This window comes from Sorex araneus, chromosome X (assembly GCF_027595985.1).
Source record: "Sorex araneus isolate mSorAra2 chromosome X, mSorAra2.pri, whole genome shotgun sequence".
NCBI classification, from domain to species: Eukaryota; Metazoa; Chordata; class Mammalia; order Eulipotyphla; family Soricidae; genus Sorex; species Sorex araneus.
Genome location: NC_073313.1, coordinates 268,997,286 through 269,013,345, shown reverse-complemented (window position 1 = coordinate 269,013,345; position 16,060 = coordinate 268,997,286). Strand labels below are relative to the sequence as shown.

General features: G+C 59.4%; 1 protein-coding gene across 1 annotated transcript in view; it reads left to right on the top strand.

Moving 5' to 3' along the window:
* Nucleotides 1-7,597, top strand: part of LOC101538539 (guanylate cyclase D-like) — a 37,314-nt gene extending 29,717 nt beyond the window's left edge. The window contains exons 14-18 of the mRNA XM_004610903.2: nucleotides 300-474; nucleotides 1,226-1,324; nucleotides 2,460-2,554; nucleotides 4,241-4,326; nucleotides 7,501-7,597. Of these exons, the coding sequence (XP_004610960.2) occupies nucleotides 300-474; nucleotides 1,226-1,324; nucleotides 2,460-2,554; nucleotides 4,241-4,326; nucleotides 7,501-7,597 (552 nt within the window). The remainder of the gene's footprint in view (nucleotides 1-299; nucleotides 475-1,225; nucleotides 1,325-2,459; nucleotides 2,555-4,240; nucleotides 4,327-7,500) is intronic.
* Nucleotides 7,598-16,060: the final 8,463 nt, after the last annotated feature.

The following is a 16,060-nucleotide window of genomic DNA, read 5'->3' as shown; positions in this document are numbered from 1 at the left end:
CATGCATGTGCATTTGCACATATATGTGTGTGTGAGCACATACATCATGCATGCATGTATATGCCTATATGCATGTCCATGTGTACCTGCTTTTCCCTGGAGGAAGTCCATTTGCCTGTGGCCATGGGCTTCTTTGGCTCAGAGAAGGGTCTGAAACAGGACAGCCTGCTCACTGCTGTGGACCTGGGGGGGGCCTGTCGGGGATGACATGGGGTCTGGGCAACTCCTGGCACTGTGGGGACTTGGGAGAAGGCCCGGAGGATGTGAGCTCCCGCTGCAGTCTGAGGCTGTGCTTCTAGGTGGAGACCATCGGGGATGCCTACATGGTGGCCTCGGGGCTACCTCGGCGCAACGGCAGCCGGCACGCGGCGGAGATCGCCAACATGGCCCTGGACATCCTCAGCTCCGTGGGCGACTTCCGCATGCGGCACGCACCCGACGTGCCCGTGCGCATAAGGGCCGGCCTGCACTCAGGTGAGGTTGGACGCTGACCCTGCCCCCGTTCCTTCCCTGGGGCTTGGGCCTCAAGAAGAGACTTCTGGAATCCCTTGCTTCTGAAATGCTCCAGAGAAGAACTTCGTGTTGTTTTCTTACATTACTTTAAGATTCTAAGGTGTGACACAGCAGGGAGTCGGGGTGCTCAGACCCACTAGTCTTGTTTGCTGGTTGGGGGTTGCTTGTCGGGGAGCCAGCAGAGGCTTCCTTCTGTGGTCCTGCACAGTGTGAGCTCTGTGCTCTGTCCTTTCTGAGCCCTCCCTGCCCTTCTGCTGCTGTCACAACCAGATACGGTCAGAACTGGTGCCCCTTGGAGCCTGCAGCCCCTTGCTGATCTCACCAGCCACAACTCCCATCATTCCCTGCTGGCCTGCTCTCTAGGCCGCACGTGGTTCCCCGTAGGTCTGTGGTTCTCTACTTCACTCACTCACACACACACACATACACACACACACACACACACACACACATGCACATATGCACACATGCACACATGCACACATGCACACACCCTCATCCATTCAACTGTTCCTACTTAGACACAGCTCAAATCCCACCTCCTCCAGGAAGTCCTCTGGGCTGGGCTGGAGTCCCATTTAAGTCCCATTCAAAGCTTCATCCTCTCGTCCCAGCTGGAGGTCGGGCTGAGGGGTGGGGAGGGCGAGACTGCCACAGGGACCTTTCTGGTTCCAGGCCCTACTGGTACTCACTGGGCACGTTTGGGTTTCAGGGCCCTGTGTGGCAGGCGTCGTGGGTCTCACCATGCCTCGGTACTGCCTCTTTGGGGACACTGTGAACACGGCATCCCGGATGGAGTCCACGGGGCTTCGTGAGTGTCGCGTATTTCTCCCGAGTGAGGGTGGGGCAGGACTCTGTCAGTGACCGCTACCGGCTGCTGGTGCCCAGGGACGGGAGCACCCCTGCTGGCTGCATTCTCCGTGAAGCGGCTGTCAGGACTTTTCGCCTGCCCGGGGTCTGGCCTTTTTTGTGGTTCTGTGAAGAGTCAGGGTTCTTCTCCTGACTACAGCCGCTTTGCTCTGTAGCTGTGAGCTAAATGCGCTTCCTCTGGGCCTTGATTTCTCATCTGTACTGTGGGGAGTCCCTTCCCCACGTAGCACCATTATTGGTCCCTTTGGGGGGATTTTTTGGTCTGGGGCCACACCCGGTGATGGTGAGGGGCTTACTCCCGGCTCTGCATTCAGGAATCGCTAAATCACTCCCGGTCATGCTCAGAGGGCCACATGGGAGCCGGGGTTTGAGCCCTGGTCAGCCACATGCAAGGCAAATGCCCTACTGGCTGGACTGTTGCTCCGGCCCCCGCGGGTCCCTCTGATGACATGGTTAGAGCTGCTGAAAACACGGTGATGGGCCCGCCTGCTCTGCTCCTGAGCACAGGCGAGCCCCCACCTGCCTCCAGAGCCAGGACAGCCCTGCAAGGGAGGCGCCCGTCTTAAAAACAAAAATCAATTAAAAAAATTAAACTTCTCTGGGGACCACAGAGGTAGTACAGTGGGCAGGGTGAACGCCTTGCGTGTAGGGTTCCCTGAGCCCCACCAGCAGTGAGCACAGAGCTAGGAGTAAGCCCTGAGCATCGCTGGGCTCACTCACCAAGGAAGCAAAGAACAAAAATAAAAATGCTTCTATGTCCTTCCTTAACTGCCAGCAGCTCCCCTGCAGGTAGAAATGATGCAATGATGCTTCTAGGGCTTCTTGAGTTTCTTACCATGAACTAATTCATTTGCTTTTCCTCGAGGTCTCCATGTTAGTGATCCCCTCCCTGTTAGAGGGGCGAGGGCTGGGAGAAGCCACCAAAGGAATCAGAATTGTGGGTGTTTCTGTCCAGAGTGTGTGTGTGTCTGTGTGTGTGTGTGTGTGTGTGTGTGTGTGTGTGTGTGTGTGTGCACGCAGCAGGCTGTGCCCCCGGGGGCGCTGCCACAGGTGGTGACTGGGGTCCTGCCGCTCAGCCTACAGGATCCACATCAGCCACAGCACTGTGCAGACGCTGCTCAGCCTCGACGAAGGCTACAAAATCGACATCAGAGGCCAGACGGAGCTGAAGGTGGGAGATCTGCCTTCCCAGGATTGGCGGGGAATTTCCCAAATGCCCGTTTGCAGGAGTGGGAGAGTCTTTTCCGAGTGTCCGCCTGAGGTTGGAGACTCATCTCCCAATTCCACGGAAGCTTTCCTTCTGGGGGCCTCCTGCTGCTGCCTGAGAATGCCCAGGGCAGTCATTTCCCTGTCCACAGCCTGCCTGGGCAGCAGACAGAGGGCAGTGTGCTTGGACAGATGAGGAAGGGAGGGTCGTTGTCTCTGCTTTCTACAGGGCTGCCCCAGCACAGGGGGCCACGGGCCACTCCCAGCAGTGCTCCACCCAGCTGTGCCAGGCAGCGCGGCCTGGTCTTGGGGGGTGTCGGGCATCCAGCTCAGGACTCCCCACATGTTAGATTCACCTGAACCACCTCCCCAGGCCCTCCAGGGGCCCGTCCTACAGTTAGGGGACGAAACTAGAGAGGCACAGTGACTTATCCAAAGCCACACAGCTGGCTTTCTGATCTAGTGGCTCCAAAGCCTGTGTCTGTTCTCGAGCACTGTTGGTCTCCTACTCATCCCTCAGAACCCTAACCTGGATGTCCTTGCTCTGCAGCCTGCTCTGACCATACTTCTGGCACCCCCAGCAGTGGCGACTGTGTCCTCTCTGGACATATCCAGCTGGGAACCAGAGCTCGGCTGGTTGTGTGTATGGTGTTGGGGAAACTTTGCCTCTGAGCACTCCAAAACATAAGCAGAGGCTCCCACTGAGTGGAGCTGTAGACTGTGTCTGTGCTTGAGTGTCAGCATGAGAGAAAGGAAATGGCATCAAGTATTTTTCCTCCCTCGTTACTCGCAATCCCCTAGGTCATCGGTTAGAGCTTGGCCCAGCAGGAGACTGCAGGACCAGGGCATGGAAGGACCCAGGGCAGCGGCTGGTCCTTTCCCACCCAGGGTCCTGGCACACCAGGAGGGCCCAGCTGAGAGAGAGGGGACGGGCAGTTTGCAGCTGCAGGCAGAGCTGGACAGGCCGGTGTCTGTGGGGTCCTTGGCTCAGGAGATGGGGGCCTAGGAAGAACGGAGTCAGTGAGGGCAGCTGTTCCCGTTCAGAGAGAAGGCACAGGATGTCTGAAGACCCCCAGAACAGAAAGGGGGTCAGAAAAGGAGCAGGACAGGCTATACCCCAGGCTCAGGGCCTCCAGCTGGCCCAGGGGCCCTGAGAAGCAATACCTGTCCTTGGCCCAGGCTGGGGTATGGAATTGTCCTGTATCCTAGTCTCTGGGCAGCTGTGCCATTGTGGGGGTGGGGGCTGCCTGATCCTTCAGTAGTTGGAGAGAATGACACATCTAGGATGTTGGTGTCTTGCACACGAACCCACTGCTTATAGAATTCACGGTGCACTGTTCATTCAACTTCTCGAACAGGTGGTTGCTTATTTGGTTTTGTGGGGCTGAGAATCAAACCCAGGACCTCCTATATGCAAGGCAAGGACTTTCCCCCTGAGTTGTGACTCCTGCACAAGTTAGCTTCTTTCAGTCTCACCACTCTGAGGGTTTGGGGTTGCCGAAGCAGAGGAAGGCTATTTGGCCAAAGTCACAACAGCCTGCAAGGCCCTAGGCTGCTCTCCCTGAGCTCTGGAAATTGTGCCCCTGTGAGAAGTGGGCGAGGTAGGGGGTGGTCTGCTTGAGCAGGTGTGCTGATCCGCTTTTCTTTCCAGGGCAAGGGCGTGGAGGAGACCTACTGGCTGGCAGGGAAGGCCGGCTTCCTCAGGCCGCTCCCGCCGCCGCTGCAGATCAAGCCTGGGTGAGTAAGAGGAATTTCCCTCCTATGTTTGGCGGCATTTTTTTTTTTGATATTTGATATTTGTTATTTTTCTGATGATAAGAGTACTAGCTGTCGAGAGTGGAAAGCTGGGGAAAGACAGAATTCTTTTGAGATGAACCAACTATCTCTCCACGCTGGGAAGCAGATGCCCGACAGACAGTCACGGCTTAGTGTCAGGGTGAGGACCACCCGCACCAGTCTTGGCAGGCCCTGCCTTAGCGTCTGAGCACTTCATCGATGGCATGGACGTAGCTAAGCATCTGGGCTGCTGCAGGAGCTGTGCCCTGATTGACCCGGCCCCGCTGTTGCTGCTGGAGCTGTGCACTGATTGGCTGGGCCCCGCTGTTGCTGCTGGAGCTGTGCCCTGATTGGCTCGGCCCCGCTGTTGCTGCAGGAGCTGTGCCCTGATTGGCTTGGCCCCGCTGTTGCTGCAGGAGCTGTGCCCTGATTGGCTTGGCCCCGCTGTTGCTGCAGGAGCTGTGCCCTGATTGCTCAGCCCCGCTGATGTCACTGAGCCTGTAGAATCTTCCCATTCTGAGTGGGAAGTTTCTTTAGTCCTTGCTGGCTGTGTCACGGGTGGGTGAATATTTTAAATGACAGTTGTCGGTTAACTGTCATACAGACGGCTTCCCCTGGGGAGGAGGTTATAGAGCAGAGGGCACCCACAGTTTTAGTCTCAGAGGGTTTGTGGGGATCCTTATTTTGCCCTCCATCCTTTGGGGCCCAGGATCCTCCCTGAGGCAGCAGAGGTGTGGGAGACAGCAGGGAACTTACAGCAAGTGCTATTCCTTGTTGCACCCCACCAGCCCAGGGTGGTCCCCAGAGAGATGGGGCGAGGGAGGGGGCCCCCAATGGCTGAGATTCGTCATTGACTGAGATGGCCCTGGGCTCATTCCTCTGAGAAGCTCCGGGCTTGGCTGTGGGACCAGCCCAGAGGGCCCCGCCCGGAGTTTATCCTTCAGAGACTATTGCCAGCTGGTCCCTCCTGCCCAAGCCAGATGGTGCCCCCAGCCCAGGCCACCCCCTGTCCTCTCTCAGAGATGAGGGGCACGTGGCTGCCTGGGGAGGGTCCTGCACACAGCAAAGGGGGTGTGTCTCCAGGGCAGGGACTCTGAGCCAGGCTGCTCTGCTTCAGAGCCCTGAGGCCTCAGGAAGCAGGGAATGACCGGGCCGCAGGAGAGGACCCACGTAGCCCCTATGTGGGTGGGGGGCCCCCAGCATTATTTAGGGGGCGCTGACAGTGTTACTGGGATAACTAGGCTGATGGGCTCAGGCGTGGGACCTCCAGAGCCACTCAGTGATCAGGCGCCTGCAGGGGGGTGTCTGGAGGCCACGCACTCCCGGGGGCCTGGCTCCTCAGGCTGGCGAGGGCTGGCGCAGCAGCACGGAAGCTGTCGAAAGAACTTTGAGCTGTGCCCACACCCCTGTGGTCTAGGCCCCTCCGTGCTGCCACCCAGCTCACTCCCCTCAGCCCCTCAACGCAGGGCTGCCCACTGACCAGGGGCCTTTGCTCTCTGTCCCTGTCCCTGCTGCAGGGGGAGGTCCGCAGGGGTCGCTCTCAGCTCCCAGTCCTCGCTGTGTCTCTGCGCACTGTTGTGTCTCTGCTGATCGGTGGGTTTGCCAGCTGCAGGAGCCCGGGAGACTGGCGGTGGCTGCGCCTGCACAGCCGCCTGGCCGGGAGTGAGTCTTCAGGAGGCCCTGGCCGGCCCCCGGCACTCCCACACTGCCATCCTGGGTGGGAGCCGGCACGTCTGACCTCATTTGTCATCCCTGAGCTCCTGCAGTGGATGCCTTTCCACTCCGGAACAGAAACTTCAGGGAGTGCCAGAAACATTTTCATCTTGCTGGCTCCGGGAGGTGGGAGAGTGGAGATCAGCCCCAGGGAGCCGCGTGGGGCCTCCCAGGCAGGGGGCAGAAGCCTCACACGCCAGGCTCGGGCTCAAAGCCAGCACACGCTCACGGAGGGGCCATGCGCTCACACCTGGCAGACCAGGGCCATGCGCTCACACCTGGCAGACCAGGGCCACGTGCTCACACTGGGCAAACAGGATAGTGTGGTCTCATGTGCACATAGAACCATGCTCATGTGGGCACATGGGATCGCACATGAACACACAGGATTGCGTGCTCACACCTGAGTCCCTGGGACCACGTGCTCACACACGGCTGTTACGTATGTAACACTTCTTGTGGGTCTGGGGCCCTCCCCACGTGGAGACATAGCCCTGCCCTTCACCTTGCCTGCTGTGATGTCGTAAACAGACACACAATCTCTGTGGAAAGGACTTCGGGAACCGGTGGCAGCATTTCTCAAGCGGCTGTGAATAAAGCAGATGCTCGTTCCAGTTTGAGCTAAGCTTAACTATGCTGAGCTTGCTTAAAAAGGAAAAAGCCACGTTGTCAGAGTTTCCATATGCTATGAATTTGTACCATCTGTAGAAATTACTAGGCCCTGGACATGACTGGGGAGAGAGAAGAAGGGACAGAAGGTCTTCTCTCTCATCATACCCCAGGCCACGGTGGCAGTAGAGAGGGCTTCGTCCTGTCCCTGGGACACTCCACATGGGGTCCCTCCACTCCCCTCCTGTCTCACCTGTGAGGCTGATGAGGGCCTGGCCGCCCCCAGAGCTGAGCTTTCCCCTGTAAAGGCAATGGCCCACTCTACCTTCCTGGGGGCATGAGGGAGGCAAATAAGAGCATGTAGGCAGGGGGCCCAGGGCTCTTGCCCGGGACAGGGACAGGGCTTCACAGCCTTCCTGTCCACTTTGGGGAAGGGGGGCAGTTGGGACAAGCTCCTCCCAGCCCACCCTCAGGGGTTAGTGTTCGGGGCTGGAGCAAGAACATGGGGTGGGGGTGGGGGGGATGGTGTTTACCTTCCACGTGGCAGACTCAATTCTGATCCCCACATCTCATGTCCCGAAGCCCACCAGGAGGAATTCCTGAGTACAGAGCCTGGAGCACTGCCTGAGCATGCCAGGTGTGGGGGAAAGAAGCAAAACCCAAAAACTTCGCCTTTCTGGGCCTTTGAAGCTCAGACAGAGCCCTGTCTCGGGTGTGGGGGCACCCGGGGGAGCTTTCTTGTAAGGGGCGGGTGCCCGCCCTCACGCTAGCCCTGAGCACTGAGCCTCATTCTGGTTTCTCCTTTTCCTCTAGGGAGCCCTGGCAGGACCTCATCAAGCAAGAAATCAAGGTGGCTTTTGTCAAAGCCCGTCAGGGCCCTCAGGGGCCCGGCAGCTCCCCAGGGCCTTGAGGGGTGAGACCTGGACAGGGGCCCAGAGACACTGCCCGAGGCCTCTCCACTGCAGCCGAGAAGCTCCCAGGCCACTCCTGCTCATTAATCAGTGCCCTGGAGCGAGATTAACTGTCAGTTCCACAGGAGTCCTGCGGGTAAACTTGCCTCTTGTCACCCAAGCAGTAAAAATAGAAATGCTCCCTGCCTTGCATGCAGTGCTGTGTTCTAATAAACGCTCCTGACTCATGTTAGGAGAGGCTCTTACTCCCCCCACAATGCAGGCCTGGTCCCCAGCACAACCCACAGGGCCCCTCGCAGCCTCTGTTCCTCTCCTGTCAAGGACTGTGCACGCGGCCCAGTCAGGCTTGCCCCCAGCGCACGGCCAGCGCTCCAAGGCCATGCCTCCTCCCGCCTCTCTTCCCACACCACTTCTCCCTGGGGTGTCTCTGAGGGCCGGGGCTGGGGGCCAGGGTGTGGGGTCCCAGAATCTCAGGGAAGGGGAGTAAGGTGAGTGCTAACTCATTGGTTCCTCGGAAAAGGAGACTTCTGTCTTAGCAAAACTCTTCATCATAATATATTCTCACACACATAGACTCACACACACAAACACACTTTCTCACACATATGTACACATATACATTATGTACTCTCACACAGATTCGTACACATATACAAACACATACTTTCTCACACATACACGCACTCACACATTTACATATTCTCACAGATTCACATACAAATATACACACTCATATATACATTTACACACTTGTGTGCACTTATTCACACATATATTCACACTCCTTCCGACTTACACACACATACACATACATACACTTACACACTCACATACATACAAATATATACACTTTCTCATACACAAATGCTTACACACATTTTTACATACATTTACACACTCTCACTCATACACACTCATGAACAACACATACTTTCTCACACATACACATGTTCATGCAGATACACATAAACTCTCTCTCTCTCATACACACACACACACACACACACACACACACTCATGAAACTGGCGCTCCTAACATCAAAAGATTCTCCCCAATCCCCAAGGAGGGGTTCAGAGCACTGGGCAGGAGGGATCATTTATCTGATGAGGGGATAGGGATGGGGAGGGCGTGCTGAGCCCTAAACAAAGCCAGCTGGCTTCAAAAGACCCCAGGCTTGCAGGGGGTGGAGTGTGGCGCTAACTGACCTGGGGATCATTGCCAGGTGTGACACAGAAACAGGCGCGCACGCGCACGTGTGTGTGCATGTGTGTGTGTGTGTGTGTTTGTGTGTGTGAGAGAGAGAGAGAGAGAGAGAGACAGAGACAGAGAGAGAGACAGAGAGAGATAGAGAGAGACAGAGACAGAGACAGAGTGCACAGATGTGAAAGGATGCTGGACCGGGAGTGTGGGGCCATGCACTGTTGGTCAACAGCTTTGGGCCTGACCTCACCGTCATTATTGTGTGTCATTAATTTTCAGACCATGCCCAGTGGTGCTGGAGCGGACCTGCTGAGGCCACTCCTGACTCCATGCCGGGGAGTGGCGCCCTGGGCTGGACAAGCTCAGGGGTCCAGCCCAGGGCGCCAGCAGGCAGAGAGTGTGCTCTAGCCCACTGTACTCTCTGGAAGGTTCCATTGTGTGTCCTTATGTGAGGAAGACAGAGCCCATTGGGCCCTGCAGGACTAGGAAAGGGTCCTCAGGGGACACTTGGGTGTGACTGTGTCTGTGTCCTCCTGACCTCTCTGTGTGGCCCACCTGAAGTCAGTGGATTTTCTCTCAGGACCTCAATCTGAAAAAGGAGTGCCTGGTATGGGGCCGAAGTGATAGGACAGCAGGTAGGGCACTGGCCTGGCACACAGGTTCGACCCCATGTGGTCCCCCAAGCACTGCCAGAAGTGACTCCTGAGTGCAGAGCCAGGAGTAAGACCTGAGTACTGCTGAGTGAGCCCAAAAACTGAAAGAGAGAAAAGAAGAAAAGAAAGAAGGAAAAAGAGAAAAGAAGGAAGAAAGGAAAGAAGGAAGAAAGAAAGAGGAAGAAAGAAAAGAAAGAAAGAAAGAAAGAAAGAAAGAAAGAAAGAAAGAAAGAAAGAAAGAAAGAAAGAAAGAAAGAAAGATTCCAAAAAGTGGGTAAAGGAGAGGAGTGTTGGGCCTTGGTAGCCTGCTGTCCTTCTGGGGTAGACTCTGAGGGGAACTGGACGCCCCCGCGCTCCTTTCGCAGGACTCAGCCCTGTGCAGTGAGCCTCTAAGCCCTGGCACAGCAGCACCCACCCCAGCCTGCCTGGGGCCGGGCAGGGGCAGGGCGGCCTGTGAGGTCAGAGGAGGCGGCAGCTGTGCAAGGGTCTTTGGTGTGTGAACGTGTGTGACTCGGAACATGATGTGATGATGTGGCCAGAGACCCCCCACCCCGAAATCCCCACGTGTGTGAACGTGTGTGACTCGGAACATGATGTGATGATGTGGCCAGAGCCCCGCGGCCCTGGGTCTCGCACACGTGTGTGCTTGCCTGTGGGTGTCTGTGTGTGAGTCGTCTGCCCGCAGACTCAGGCACCCCTCGAGATGGGCGGGTTGGGTTCCAGACCACCACAAAGACGCAAATCCCTCCATCATGAGTCACTTAGTTGTGGGTTTTCCAGCGTGCAGAAAGTCTGTTTGTACTGCAGCTTGTTGAGCGAGCCGTGGCTTGGCATCTAAGGAAGCACAGACCTTCGGTGAGCACAGCCCAGAGAGCCGAAGGAGCACGGGGGGGGGGGGGGCGGGAGAAGACGCCCAGTACGACGGGGTCCACACAGACGGGCTTCGGCAGGCTTCTTCTGTAGAAGTGCAGTCCCAAAGGCGCAACCCAGAGAGATGCTCGAGGGCCCGAGAGCTGGATACACTTGCCGCGCGAGCAGCCGACCCAGTACTAGCTGGTGACTTGGGCATCACTGGGTGGGGCCCCAGAGCCCCCTGAGCCCCCAGGGTAGCCCAAGTAATTCCAGAAGTCAGGCAGCAGGACAGTCGCAGGCCCTAGCAACGGTCCGCCGCCCTGATGAATCCCCCAGTAGGAGTACAGCCCCCCCACCCCGAAATCCCCAACGTGCAGTCAAATGAGGTGCCTGTCTGCGTCCACATGCGTCCACGTGGGTCTGCCTAGCTCTGTGCACGCAGGTTCAGTGTGTCCGCCTGCCGCTGCTCTAGCCGTGGGTGGGCGGGAAGGGCTCGCGTCGTCTGAGCAGGTGCGTTCCCCACGTGGCCGAGCTCCCCTGCAGCTGCGGGGTGCGGGGTGCTGGGTTCAGCCCCAAGAGCACGCAGACTCTTGTCCCAGCTCGGCCTGTGGTGGTGGCACTGGACAGGCGGGAACGACGTGCACAGCCTCAGGCCACCCACTAGGGGGCAGCCACGGCGTTCCAGAGAGAGGCAGACGCGCCGGCCGCAAGCCCGCATTCCGGACCCCAGTGAGATGATCTTAGGGGACAGTGCGAGGACAGCAGCTGTCCCCAGCCCAAAGGCCTGATCCAAGGACACGAGTCCAAGGCTCGTCTAGTTTCAGTCACTTCACTTTCCGTGAAACAATGTCAGGTGCCTCTCGATCTTTGCAAGGCTGTCTGTGGGCGCAGGCTGGCGCTGCCCGCTGTTGGGCTGGCGGCCAAGCAGCTGTGGGGTGCCCCACAGACAGGACAGTCCTGCGGCAGGCGTCTCCCATGGCTGACCCCCGAGGAGCCATGGGCCCCCACCCTGCTCTGCCCGCTGGCCTGGCCAGAGCAAGGGGTGATTCCCCTTCCTTTCTCTCCTTGCCGCCCTCTGCACCCCCCACCCCACCCCCCTCGCCAAGTCCCCACCCCCCACCACCATTTTTAAAAATTAATCTCTGTAAATGGATCCTAGTCCTGGACCAGGGGGCTAAAGGCTGTGGCCATGGCCTGTCACCTTTGGGTCCAGCTACAAAATCCTTCAGGCCTCAGGCGCCTCACAAGCTCCTCTGGGCCCTTTTCCAGACTTGTCATGTGTCCTAGGAAAAGCCAGGCCCTGGGGACAACACCCGGTCCTCGGGGCCACTGGTGATGCACCGTGGACCTCGTGGGGAACTTAGCACTTTGGCATCACCCTGTAACCAGCTCCAACTTGCCTGTGCATCCAGGACACAGGAGAGCTGCCGGGGGTCCCCCGAGACCACACAACCAAGCTTCACAAGCCCCTTAAACTCACCTGCTCTCCCTTCGAGTTGCCTCCCTGGTGGCTGGCGTCTTTCCGCCGCCCCCAGCCTGCCCACCCCATTGCAGTCCCCAGCCGGCCAGCACCCCCCTTCCTGCAGTCTCAGCAGCTGGAGAGCCACAGGGTGCCCAGGAGTCCTACAGAGGACCCGCTCCGTCGGGGTGCGGGGGAACATCTCCCGTGACTTCCAGAAGCCCCTGACACTGTCGCCAGAGAACTGGCTGGAACTGGGCCTTGCAGAGCCACACATGCAGGCTGCCCCCTGGCCACACAGTCCGTGGGAAGAGGTGGCGCAGCCCCAGTGGCAGCTCAGCCAGACCAGCCAAGGGAAACGGGCGGCGGCGAGGCGGGGCGTGGGGGGAAGCGAGGGCAGCCGTCAGGTGTCCGGAGGGCAGAGGCGGGCGGAAGGCGCGGTGCCAGAGCGCATGGTGGACACGGGTCAAGCCCGAGAGCTGCAGCGTGGGGTGAGCGGATGAGCCGGGAGGCGACATTCAGGCCTCCTGGCTCCCGGCCAGGGGCACCCCCAAATAGGCTTCTCCCCCTCCGCAGCCTCAGTTCCCTCTCCCTTGGCGCTGATGGATGCTCCCCTCCCTCCCCTCCAAACCATGAGCTCAGCCTGTAGTTTTCCCTTTGGAGGGAGAAAACCGCTGAGACAGAACAGGAGAGGAGAACGCGGAGGATAGAGGGTGTGTGTGCACAACCTGGCATCTGGCCTCTGGCGCCAACGGTTATAAGCAGGGGAGCGAGCGGCTCGGAGTGGAGGGAGAAAGCAGCAGGAAGGAGACCGGGGCAGGGAGCCGTCCAGGGGGTCTAGGGGGCAGGGAGGCAGGCGCAGGAGGGAGGGGGAGGAGCGGCCACGAGTCCAGGATGGGAAGGTGGGGAGAGACCCAGGAGAGGTGCCCTGAGGTGCTGATGGATGAGGGCAAATAGGTGGGGGCAGCTGGGAGGAAGGTGGTCAGGTGACCTGGGGAACCAGGGACCCGAGCATCCATCCACAGACCCCGGCTGCCCCCATTGGGGTGAGGGGCCTGGAGGGAGGTGCGAGGCAAGCAGAGAGCCAGCAGTAGCTGGGGACCTGGAGGGCAGGAAGGGGTACAACGTAGGGGAGGGCCTTCGGGGACAGAGGCTGCCCCCATTTCCCAAGAGGCTGGGCAGGGATGGGGTGAGGGTGGTTCGGGGGTCTGGTTCAGGCAGCCGGGGGCTCCTGTGCCCAGCACAGGGGGAGGGGTGTGGGCGGCCATGGGAGAGGTCAGGGAGGACTCTGGCGGGGAGACCTGGTCACTCTGGGGGAGAACGGAGTGCTGAAAGAAAGCAGCAAGTGGAGGCAGGCTGGGGTCGGGAGGGAAACTGGGGACACTGGTGGAAGGAAGTGGACACTGGTGTTAGAACATGGGACGTCTGAAACTCAATCATGAACAGCTTTTTTATATCTAAAGGAGAATTGGGTCAGAGAGATAGTACAGTGGAAGGGTGCTGGCCTTGCATGCAGCCCATCTGGGTTCGACCCCTGGCACCCGTATGGTCCCCGAGCCCTGCCAGGAGCATCCCCCCAGGGGAGGTCAGAGAGAGCCACGTGGAGGCGGGACAGCCAGCCCCACATGTCCAGGCCTCACGCAAGGGCGCCTGGGGGTCAGGCCTGTCGACCACGTCTCAGGGGGCAGCCGCCAAGCTCAGGGTTCTGGGCGCACCCCCTCATTCCAGGAAGTCCCCAAGAGGCCAGTCTTCTGTGCAGAGATGCCCTTTCCTCCCCTCACACCCGTGACGCACCCGGTGTCGCGCCGGCCCACCTGGAGTTGGCTTCTGAGGAGAGGCTGTGCCGGCTCCGTGTCTGTGTGCACTTGGGGTGGGGGCTGGGGGTACCCCACACCGCCGAAGGGGTTGGAGTCCCAGTGTGTGTTCACCATCTCGGCCTCGCACGGCCCTGGGCCGGAGCCTGACCCACTCCGGGAGAGTCACGTGACAGACAAAGGGGGTCCCCCGTAGGCTGTGCTAAAGAGGACCCCGGCCCGGAAGGGCTCTGTCTCATGCCCCACACCCACTCTCTCGGGAGAGATGACACACTGCCCACCTCCCTCCCCCCATCCCTCCTTGCACACATGGCCCAGGCATGGCCGGGGCTGGGGCATGGGGGCATGAACCCCCATAAAGGAAATCCAGTCAGCAAATGCTGGGCCCCAATGGTCAGGGGGGCGCTGGGCCCAGTGCAAAGGGGCTCATTTTCAAGCTGCCACCTCACCGAGGCCCTGTGTCTCAGCAGCCGTCACACAGATGCAGGCAGCCGGGACGGAAGCCAGCCGGGCCCTCTCTGAATGGAGTAATGGAATCATTGACGCCTCCGCACTGGCTGTGCAAGGTCCAGTCAGTGACAGAACCTCTCTGGGCTTCCTCACGCATAGCATGTAAAGCTAATGACAGCAGCAGCAGCAGTAATGATACCTCATTAGGAGTTGGACGACTTACTAATTTTTGTTTCCCAAGTATTGCTCAGGAGGCCCCGGAGTTCTCAGCCAACCAGGGAGTTCAAGTTCATTAAGTTGGATGTGGTGCTGGGTTTACCTGGGCTGACCTGGTCGAGCAGGGGGGGGCCCAGGGCCATCCCCAGTGATCTCAGGGGTCCGGGGTGGGTCGGCTGCATGGAAGGCGTGTGTCTTAAACCCCGGGCTCTCTCTGCAGCACAGGAGTCGGGGACTGAGGGGCTCATGAGGCGACAATGCCCTGGAAAGTCCTGGCCAGTCGTCTGGCCCCACCTGGGGGATGTGCAGAGCTGCCCCTCCCCCCGCCTCAGGGCTCTCTCCTAGGAGAGGTTCCTAGTCCTGTCACCCACCACTCCGGCTCCATGCCTTCATTTCTGCAGCCTGGTGGGAGGGTGGCGGGGCCTCACCTCACCGTGGGCTGGAGGCCGCCCCCGAAGCACTAACCACAGAACTCACCTGCTCACACCTCACCTGTGTGGCCCAGGTGAAAGTCTGCTTGAGAAGCAGGTTCTGGGCCCCTTAAGCCCCTGAACCAGACTCGGGTCCGGGTAAAATGGCGATCTGCTTGAGCAAGCCCCCGGGGCTGCCAGATGCTGGTCTTGGAGAGAAGCTGGGGCAGATGGAAAGAAAGTGGGGTGAGGCCCCCCTCCCCCCCTTGCCCGTATGACCCCAGCACACGGCCAATAACCTGTGCCCTGCCATGTGGAAGCCGAGGCGTCGGTGGGGTTCTCTGAAATTGTGGGGCACCCGTATGGTCCCTGAGCGGGTGGGGCTCACGGGGGGCCACGTGAGTCCGTTTCTGGACCTGCAGGCCTCAGGCCCACAACAGCCAGAGTTCGGCACTGAGGACCCAGACTTAGGGAGGGTCAGACATTAGGGAAGGACTCTGGGGAGCCAGGAGTCTGGGAGCCCCCACCCTGAGGTGCCCACTGGGGCAGAAGGGGCCCACAGCTGCCCGGGGTTCCCTGAGCTCACAGGAGGGGCCTCAGCTGCAGCCCCTTCTCTGCTTCACCATCGCGGGGTGCCCTACCTGGCAACTGTTCCCTTCATCAGGTGCAGGATCAGGGATCTTCACGGGAGGAAGTCAGAATCAAGAGTCAATAATCAAGGTGACCCAAACCCCACGCAGTTCCTGGGGTCCCCCAGCTCAACAGCCCCTCCCAGCCGGCAGAACGGCTGCCTTGTTCTACAGGGCATACGAGAGCATGACTTGCCCGTGCCCCCAGCCTCCCTCATGGCCGCTGGCCCCTCAGTCACGCCACCTTGGGGTGCTCTCCGGAACCTTCTCTCTCCTCCTGGACTGGCTCTGCAGCTGTGGCTGTGAGCTCAGCAGTGACGCCCATTACACCCCAGATGCCCCTGGGTGTAGAGAAGGGCGCGCGCATGTGACCTGCCTGTGGTTAACCTGGGTGCACGTGTCTGGTGGCAGGTTCTCGGCAGAGCTGCCGGGTGAGGCCTGGAGCTGTGGTTTCATGGTCCGCGGCGTGGCACAGCCAACGGCCCTGCTGCTGCACCCAGACTCCCCTTCTCCCCTCACCCCCCTCCTCTCCCTGGGGGCCTCCCAAGGGGTGTGGGGGCAGGGTCCACCCTGCACCCAACTTCCTCAGCGGGGCCTCAGGCAGCCATGCCGTCTCTCTGCGCCAATGCCCCTATGCAAAGCCTTGCCTTCTCCCATGGCTGCGAGGGAGGGGCTGGTCCGTCCCAGTCAAGGACCAGACACCAGCCAGTCCCACGACCCCGAGAACCCCCTATTCCTTGGAGTGAGGCCCAGACACGGCCACAAAACCCCACCGGGG